At 24.7% G+C, this 10,095-nt stretch overlaps 4 protein-coding genes across 4 annotated transcripts; 2 read left to right on the top strand and 2 right to left on the bottom strand.

Moving 5' to 3' along the window:
* Nucleotides 1–174: 174 nt before the first annotated feature.
* PCHAS_0505900 (deoxyribose-phosphate aldolase, putative) lies at nucleotides 175–963 on the bottom strand (the record flags this gene model as incomplete). Its single annotated transcript, XM_739718.2, has 1 exon — nucleotides 175–963. The coding sequence occupies one exon, from the start codon at nucleotides 961–963 to the stop codon at nucleotides 175–177; it is 789 nt and encodes a 262-aa protein (XP_744811.2).
* Nucleotides 964–1,765: 802 nt separating this feature from the next.
* Nucleotides 1,766–3,601, top strand: PCHAS_0505800 (ATP-dependent RNA helicase ROK1, putative; the record flags this gene model as incomplete). The annotated part of the gene is made up of 1 exon (XM_739717.2): nucleotides 1,766–3,601. The coding sequence occupies one exon, from the start codon at nucleotides 1,766–1,768 to the stop codon at nucleotides 3,599–3,601; it is 1,836 nt and encodes a 611-aa protein (XP_744810.2).
* A 594-nt stretch (nucleotides 3,602–4,195) lies between these two features.
* On the bottom strand, nucleotides 4,196–6,812 carry PCHAS_0505700 (endomembrane protein 70, putative; the record flags this gene model as incomplete). Its single annotated transcript, XM_016800112.1, has 7 exons — nucleotides 4,196–4,439; nucleotides 4,523–4,604; nucleotides 4,726–4,793; nucleotides 4,872–5,750; nucleotides 5,858–5,964; nucleotides 6,059–6,442; nucleotides 6,717–6,812. 7 exons carry the CDS (start codon nucleotides 6,810–6,812, stop codon nucleotides 4,196–4,198), a joined length of 1,860 nt encoding a protein of 619 aa, XP_016655158.1.
* Nucleotides 6,813–8,592: 1,780 nt separating this feature from the next.
* PCHAS_0505600 (apicoplast integral membrane protein, putative) lies at nucleotides 8,593–10,057 on the top strand (the record flags this gene model as incomplete). Its single annotated transcript, XM_016800111.1, has 2 exons — nucleotides 8,593–9,505; nucleotides 9,618–10,057. 2 exons carry the CDS (start codon nucleotides 8,593–8,595, stop codon nucleotides 10,055–10,057), a joined length of 1,353 nt encoding a protein of 450 aa, XP_016655157.1.
* Nucleotides 10,058–10,095: the final 38 nt, after the last annotated feature.

The following is a 10,095-nucleotide window of genomic DNA, read 5'->3' as shown; positions in this document are numbered from 1 at the left end:
ATTATGTAAAAGCAAAATGATAAAAAACATACATAAAAATAGAGCACCTTTCAAAGTGCTAAGAAAAAAATTTGGATGCGGAAAATAAACTCATTATAATACACTTACTAAGTTGGAAAATATTATACCGTTTTTAAATCCCTTTATGACTTGTTATAATATTGTTTAAGTATATTATGATGGACACTGGGCAATAACTTTTCTCAATTTGATTACTAATGATGATGAGCCAATCCTGAAATTATCTGGATGACATGCAAGAGCACTTAAAAATCTTCTTGCTAATAAAATATAATGGCTAGCTGTATTTAAATCGGATATACCACCAGATACTTTTAATCCAATTTTATTCGTTTTTTCAGGATGATTTTGTATATGTTCTTTTATTGCTTTTATAATATATTCAACTGAAGAAGGTGTTGCATGAACTTGGACTTTTCCTGTTGATGTTTTTACAAAATCTGCATTTCCATCAAGGACAGCTAATGTTGTTTTTACAATTAATTCTTCAGTTTTAAGTTCACCAACTTCAATAATAACTTTTAATACTTTATTGTTTAATAAATTTTTAACACTTTGTGTTATTTTAGTAGCTTCTTTTAATCCTTCATCAACATTTTCTATAATTTTTTTATAATTTATGACCAAGTCAATTTCATCAGCTCCATCCTCCACCGCTTTTTTTGTATCGTTAAGAATTTTTTCCATATCATCTGTTCCATGTGGGAAATTGATTACACATGCGATTTTGGGCTTAAATGGATTTATTTCTTGTTTTATTTTTTCATTAATAAATTTTACAAATTTTGGATATACACAAACTGCTGCTGCGAATGGGCATGTCCTAACTGACTCTTTACATAATTCCCTTATATCATCTTCAGTACCATTTTCGTCCAAAAAGGTATGATCAGTTAAGCAAATAACTGACCACGCTGCAAATTTTTCTGTATAGTTAGCCATTTTTTGTGAAAAAATAAAAAAAAATTATATATAAAGAAAAAACAAAAAAAATATTATTAACTGTTCAGGTATTTTTTTTAATATTTTAGCTAGTTATAAAATATGCGGAATTGTTGCAGTAAAAAAAAATAAAATTGAAAACTCAAATATTTCTTCCACTATGCCGTTGGTAAGAAAACGGAAATTGTATAATTGAATGATAGTTTATTATAAGAAATGATTCAATTAAAATTTATTGGGTAACGTACGTACATCCAAAATAAAATAATGTGCAAATAGGTAGCAATCAAATAGTTAAATAAATATTAACATGTACATACGATAACATGTATAAATGACTGTATGTTTGATTGCATTGGATGTGGTTATATTTTTTTGAATTAAACATTATAATATTATCAAATTTGGCATAATTGGAATTGTATATTATATATATATGGGAATAATAGTCCACCTTTAATTAATGTAAATTATTGAATAGACCATTTTTTGAAAACGATAAACGGAATACATATGTAGAGAAGTCGGCGGGGGCGGAAAAAATAGAACAAAAAATATTTTTATTTACTAGCCAAATTTTTATTTATAGTTATAATTTTTATTTACTAGTCATAATTTTTATTTATTGGTCATAATTTTTTATTTATTGGTCATAATTTTTATTTATTGGTCATAATTTTTTATTTATTAATTCATATTTTTCAAATTTGCTATACTATTTTTTTTTGTACTTCAGCATTGCGAACAAATGAGTGAATTAGCGAAAATATGAAATACCTTTTTTCAAACTTAAGCATTATATATGTATGAAAAAAACAAAATGGATGTAGTAAAGAAGTTAACATATGGATTAAATTTAAAAAATAACGATTTGATGGGTTTAAAAGAGGAAAATTTAAAGCCCCTAAAAAATATAATAAATATAAATACTCCTACAGTATCAGATATAAATAATAATAAAAAAAAAGGGATAATAAAAGATTGTGAATCTATAAAATTTTTAAATTTTAAAAAAAATGAAAAGTTAGTGAGCACATATATGAGAGAAAATGACATAAATATCGAGTATTTTAATTTGAACAGAGTTGTAACCCCTATTCGTTTTTTCAATGATATTGCTGATTATATTGAAAATAAAGACTATGATAATAACAAGACTATTCATAATGTAGATAAACTTGATAATAGTCCTTGTCCAAAAATAAATAAAGAAAACAATGATGATAATATTATTTCAGAAAATAATGTGAATCCTTTAAAAGAGGAAATAAATACTGTTAATGAAAATATAGAAATAGGAGATAACAAAATAAAAAGTGATGAAATAAAAAAGCTTATGAATACAATAAAAAATACATTACGTTTTGAATATCCAACATGCATTCAAAAAATATGTATACCATCAATTTTAAATGGGTTTAATACAATTTGTATTTCTCAAACTGGGAGTGGTAAGACATGTGCCTTTTTAATTCCACTTCTTCTCAAACTAATTAGTCATGACAATATAAACAATAATGAAGGTACTGACTTGTTTTACTTTCGAAGTCTTGTAATTGTTCCAACTGTTGAGCTAGCTATCCAAATTTATGAACATGCAATAATTTTATTTGAGTCGTTCAGAAAATTTAACATAATTAATCTTCAAAACAAAGAAATTGAAATTAACAAAAATGTTGACGTATGTATATGTACACCCTTAGTACTTTTACAGTTATTGGAAAAAGAAAAAAAAATAAGTTTGCAAAAATGTTTTTATATAGTTTTTGATGAAGTAGATAAACTTTTTGAAATAAAATTTTTAGAACATGTCAATTGTTTATTAAATAAAATCAAAAATATAAAAATTCAAAAAATATTTACAACAGCTACACTACCAGGAAAGGTTAAATCATTTATAAATACATTATGTGTAAATTATACTATCGTTTATTTTGGCAAAAATATAAATACAATAAATAATAATATTAAACAAGAATTAATATATGTAAATAATGAAGATGATAAATTTATTGTTTTAAATAATTTAATAAAAAATAAAGAAATACATATACCCGTTTTAATATTTACAGATAGTATAGAAAAATGTAAATATATTTATAAAAATTTGATAAAATCTATGACTAGTATTAATACAAATAATATAAATTATACATCCTATGTTGATACATTGACTTCTGATAAATCAAAAGAAGAAAGAAATAAAATATTTCAAAAACTTAAATCTGGAAATATATGGTACCTTGTATGTACTGATGTTTTAAGTAGAGGTATAGATATAAATGGAATTGAAACTGTTATAAATTATGATGTATGCTATGATAAATATAATTATATTCACAGAATCGGTAGAGTATGTCGATCCGATAATAAAAAAGAAGGTAAAGCAATCACATTTTTTACAAAAGATAATATTAAATATATGAAGGATATCGTAAGGTTTGTTAAAAACAGTGGAACTAAAATTCCAGAGTATTTAGAAAACTATAGGTTTGCCCCGATACCAAAATTTAAGCACTTTGCTAAGGGTCACCAAAAGGGGAACAGCAAAAATAAAGAAAAGGCAAACACGAAAAAGGTTAAGAAGGCAAAAAAGAAGGGAAAACACACAGAAAAAAAGGATAAACAGAATAGTTAAAAATGTTCTTCACTGTGATAGTGACACCTGGACGTCTAGTTTGCAAAGCTGTGCATCAAACTAGTCTCCTATATTGCATTTTTTTGTTTATAATTTTGCATACAATTTTGCTTACAATTTTGCTTACAATTTTGCTTACACTTTTGTTTACACTTTTTTAATAATTTGTTCATACATTTTTTACGTAACTTCTCATTTTCAAATGCTAAACAATTTGTCACTGCATTGCATTTTTGCAAAAAACAGTTAAACAAGTTTGTAAAAATTGAAATCGAAAATAAAGAAATCAATACGATTAGGCAAAGTAATAATTGTAATACTAAATTGAAAAAAATTAAAGAGTTTGTCACTACATATAGACATAAGCATATAGAAATGTGCTATGAATATGCTAAGGCATTTTATAAAAATAGAATCTTTAGCTTGACAAAATTGATATCAAATGGGTTGAAAAAAAAAAAAAAATATATACAACAAAATAGATATACTAGCAGCAATATGCATACCATGCATATAGAATGAATGTTTGTTTTTGATAAATAAAAGTAAGAAATATTGGATCTTTTGTGAAACATAAACATTATATGAACAATACTAATCAATTTTTATGGATGAATATATTTTTTTTAGGAAAATAAACGAAGCTATAAATCCTGCAGTGCCAGTATATATAAAACAAGTATAAGACATAATAAATGAATATGCAAAATAAATAAAAGTTTCTGAAAAGGTGTATATACTTAATTTTGAAAAAAAATAATAAATCGAATATAAAAATAAAAATATTCCAGAAAATCCTGGAGCAAAAAAGGATTTCCACCACCAATTGTAGTCCTCACTAAAATGAAAAAAAATAAAATATTATGTAAAACTGCGTAGGTACATACTTAATATATGAAAAGTGAATATATGGTGACTTACCATGATAGTGTGTAGTATGTTATGGCTATCGACAATTGGGCGCTTAATAACCCCAACAAAAATATTACTAAAAATAGGAAACCTGTAAAGGAAGAATTGGGTGCATATTTGTCATTTGCCATTATTTTTTTCCACATTTTTTTCCACATTTTTTTTCACATTTTTTTCCACATTTGCTTTCAAATTTTCTTTTCCATTCGTACCGACTAAGTAATACATGTTTCTTTTCCACAGGGAGGTGAACAGGAAGAAAAGCTCGGTGTACATCGTCCTGAAAAGGGAAGGAGTGGGCATATGTGAAGGTGTGATTTGCTCGGCTTGTTTTCATTTGTTCGGTTCTGCGACTTACGCGAATAGAACGAGTCCGACGAGGATAGAGGAAACAAAAAAGGAATTCAAAAGGGGTTGCTTTGGAATATGTCTTGGAATATTATTAACACGGACAGGTAGCTCAGTTGGCTTTTTTTTATTCCCAATGTATGAACCAAGACATATTAAAGGAATGGATATACCAAACCATAATATACAAACAAATATCAAAGAACTAAAAGATATAGCAGTATTGGAATTTTCATATTTTAATACAATATTTATAAGAAAAAAAATAATAAATAATATAAATGGATATATCATTGATGTTCTGAAAACAGTAAGCTTAACATGCTTACTCCTGAAGAGTTTATATAATCTTGATGATGCATAACCAGATATGCTACTAATAAATATCCATATAAAAAACATGATCTGTACATATCTATATCTTTGTTTATATTTATATATTCCTATAAAAGATATAATAGCACAAACTATAATCATAAATATTAATTGTATACCAACCCCAATAAATGCTGAAAAAAATGTTGAATTTCTTGGTTTTCTAAATACATCTCCATGAACTAATTTCCAACCTCTGTCATCTAAATCATCTGTTTCAAATATGTTTGTATTTATTCTATTATATTTATTTATATCTTTATGTAATGTCTTAATTAAAATTGTACTTATAAACCCAGACAATAAAACAATTAAAATGATACTATTAATAATTGAAAACCAATGTATCATACTTTGATCATTAAGATTTCTATAATAATGTTCTGACCTATGTTGATACGAGTTATCACTTTTTTCATATACTATATCATATTTAAATATAACTTTTTTATTTTTTTCCATTATAAAACTTGTCCCGTTATTAGTACATGTATCATTGTCTGCAAAATCATGGCTGCACAAAGGGAAGTAAAGGAGTAGAAAGTTTCAGACCCGCACTTCATATTTTTGTTAAAATTTTCAATGTATTTACGATGTATTTACGCCCTATTTTGCTCTTACCTCACTGGATTTACTTCAAACCCAACTATATAGTGCGAATCGGAGTTCGGTTTTGCACTATTATACAAAATTTTTATCTTGTAATAATTGTAGAGATGGTATTGGCCCTGTAAAGGAAGTTCAAAAGGTTATATGTCGCATGGAAGTGATTCGTTTTGATTGTTTTTTTTTACATTTTTCCTATTTTCCAATTTTTCGTACGTCTTTTATGAATCCGATGGGAATTCCAGAGTAGTATAGGCCCTTCCTCCTTGGGTCCTCTCGAAATATATCCATATTGTCAGTGGTATAAATAATATTATAGTTGTATAAAATTAAATATTTATACTTATTATATACATCATCATTTATTAGTATTTCACAATAATTTGCACACGTTTTATTTTTTTTAAATTTTGTTTCTATAAAGGAGTTATATAATGTATCTCCTGAAATTATTTTAAAAATGTTTGGTGTCCTTTCGCCTTTTTTGTTATTATTATTTGAAGAGCACAGAGGAAATGAAAAATAGTTTAAGCTTGTAACTGCTCTCCTACTAGATAAGTTTTTTATATTAATAACAACATTGTCCCCTTCTTTATATGCCTGCCAAGTTAGGGAAGTAAAGAAGCCATGCACATAAGTCTTCCTATTACGCATGCACACAAGTCTTCCTATTACGCACACACATGATAAATATAAGCATGAACACTTGGAAATGCCTCGAAAATAGATTAGAATTTGTAACGAAGGCTCATATACACACAAATGTGCATTCACCATTCGACTATGAAGCATATTTCATTTGTTATTTTGTAGTTTTATTTTTTAATTTCCATTTATTTTCAACATTTCGATGGTTTCTTTGTTGTTGACTTACTGTAGGGCTCATTCCGGGAAGATAGGCGTCCCCATTTTTCACAAAATAAATTGAGAGCCAAAAAAAAACTTGTATCCAAAAAAATCGACACAGCATTTTATAAGAAGAAAGAAATGAATATGAACATTATTGTTGGCAAATTTTCTAAAAATACAACCTTTGCTTATATTAACATGTACACATGCATACGTGCACATATATTAATTTTACATATGCACAAGCCCAGTATTATAAAAAGTTACATTAATTTGTGGTGTAACAAAAATATAGGGAAATACAAACACATAACAAATATAGTTATATATAAATAAGCAAAGAAATATTAGTTGGAAAATATGATAAAATAAAATAATCCTAAATAAATATAATAAACAAAATGAATATAAAAATAATAAATATATACAATTTATTTAAATAAATTATCAATTATAAAAAAATAATAATTATATTATGAAAAAAATAATTAAATATAATATATATAAATTATAGAAAGATAACAAAAATATTTAGAACATACAATTAAATATTAATATACGAGAATATTAGGGGATATATATTATATGGGCAATAAATAATATATACATTTCCCGTAAAAAAAAAACTATTATACTTATAAGGTTATATATATATATTGTTAAATAATATATTTTTTTTTTAATTATTTCTTTTAATTTACAATTCATTATTTTTTCGTGTTTTTTTTAAGCATTCTCATATGTATATTTATGTAATATCGATTTATTCATTTAGTTATTTATTTAAGTTTACGCATACATTTTTTATTTGCTTATTATTTTTTTTTTATTTTAATTTTCCCCTTTTTCCCATGCCAAACACCTTTTCATTTTTTAAGCCTTTCATATTTATATATAATATTAAGTAGTTAGATTGTTTATCAGTTTGAATTTTATAAATATATTTTGTTAATATATTTTGTTTCCAATTAATTTATACATTGATATGTATATTATATTAATTGGAAAACCAGAAAGGGAAAGGACTTTTGTACAAATGAATAACAAACATATATTCAAAGGCTCGCACATTTCTTTGATTTATGAAAGCTCTTTAATCTTATAATATTTTGTTATTTATTATTTTATTTTATATTTTTGGCTATTTTACTATTTGGACTTCCTGTTTATTAAAAATATGCCGCCTTACAACGAATAACTAAAAAAGGACGAAACATAAGAATGAAGCCGATTGCCTTTATTTGATATATAACACATATACAAAGATATAATTATATAAATTAGTAAAATATATATGCACACGATATATTTGGCTAGCTAAAATAATACTACATATAAATATATTAGGATGACAAGAATAAACAAGCAATCTAACACAATCTATAAAACAATATAATAAATAACAAGAAAAAGAAAGATACTAATGATAGGCCAATATATGAATACACTTATAAAAGTATATACAAAACCGTAAGAAGAATTTTATTAACATGTTCATAAAATTTATTAATTTTTTTTTTTTTTATGATGAAATAGTTTTTCGCTATTTCGCTTAACTATGTACATTTGTTTCTTTTGAGAAAACATAATAAGCGAAATATTGTTTGTGAAATGTTATGACAAAATAAAGAAAAGAAGTTCCACTGAACTATAAAATTCAGATCGAATTGATATCCTATTATTTTATGATTTATTTTTGTTAACAAAGCTTGTATGATAGGATATTAAATTAGCTAGCTACAATTATTTATTCACGTTAATGTTTTTTTTTTATATCAAAGTGTGGAGAACGGGGAAATTAGTTTAATAACGTGGTGGAAATATTTTGAAGACTTGTTTAGAATTTTATTTCATTTATTCAAGGGTAATAATAATTTTTTTGAATATAAAGAAAAAAAAATATGAAGAAGATAAAATTGGTGGGATATTTTATTATTGTCGGATTAATTAAAAATGTAATATGCTTAAATGTTATAAACAATCGAAAATTTGAAATTATTTCTGATTTACCAACATATTATAAAGATGGTAATAAACATATGAGGAAGAAAATGTATATGCATATAAATATGCATAACTTCGAAAATAATATGAACAATGATATGTTAAGAAATAAATATATAGATGAAACTGATTCAAATAAATATGATTTAAGCAAACTAAAAAAACTAAAAGACCTGATCAATAAATATAATTTAAATATAAATATAAATAAAGAAGATATCGAAAAAGTTAAAGCAAAAACAAAAGAATTACTTTTATATAAATATAATGATGCAAAAAAATATTACAAAATAGTATCGAATAAATTAAAAGATGATTCAGTAATTTATTATAATCAATTTAAAGCTTATTATAACGTATCATTTAATTATTTAAAAGATAAATATAATAATAGCTACATACAAGAGTATGTTAATAAAATTCCTTTTTTTAACAAGCCAACACATTTGTCTAAAATGATAAGCTATAATTCAGTTAATATATTATTTTTACTTTTTACTTTATTTTGTTTTAAAGCCAATTATTTATATGCCTTTTTTAAAAAAAGATACGCATTTATTGGAGAATTTCAAAATACAAAAACAGAAAAACTAGTTAAAATACACACGTTATCTACCCTATTCTTTTTTTTCTACAAATTTTGTATTCTTAGACTTATATTTATTATTAATTCATACGATTTCTTTTCAAAAAAATTTTATCTTGTAAACAATTTAGTCCATGTTCTTTTTTTCTCTTACATTTCTCTTTTCCCTTATCTCCTCGTGCAAGCTAATTGGGGTAGTTTCCATTTGCTTGGATCAAAAAAAAGTAATAACAAATGTGCCAATTTTTTTATTGCTTTCCAGTTTTTATACATTTTTCACCTTAACATGGTCATGCATTTTTCTCATTTTTTTCATTTTTTGCCTTAATTGTTCAGGTAAAATGCTCGGTTGGGCTGCCCTTACTCAGCTATTTTTTATTTATACCCGATTGATTTTTCAAAACAATTTATCTTTTCTGAAAAAATGGACAGACGAACAGTTTTTTAATAAAGATGAAATACTTAAAGAAATAAAGGAAAGCAAAAAGATGGATTTTTATGTCAACTTATTAAATCAGTATAGTTTTTTGAAAAAATTATATTTGGGAAATAATAAAATATATGAAGTTGCATTATACTTACATAGATATAAATATTTATTGGATATTGTTTCACCAATTAATTCATTGTTTTATATATATATAGTTCATTCGATTTATTTTTATTTAAATAATCTATCATTTGCTGGCATTTATGTCTCTTCCTTTTCATTTGCTCTTTTAATGCTAAAAATCGTGTCCAATAAAATTGATTTATACTTTTTGCGAAAATTCTAAAATTGGATCAAGCCCGTATTGCAAGACCCTTTTTTGCA

The sequence above is a fragment of the Plasmodium chabaudi genome (genome assembly GCF_900002335.3).
Source record: "Plasmodium chabaudi chabaudi strain AS genome assembly, chromosome: 5".
Lineage (NCBI taxonomy): Eukaryota > Apicomplexa > Aconoidasida > Haemosporida > Plasmodiidae > Plasmodium > Plasmodium chabaudi.
Note: the sequence above shows the minus strand (reverse complement) of the source record. Positions and strands in the feature narration are given on the sequence as shown.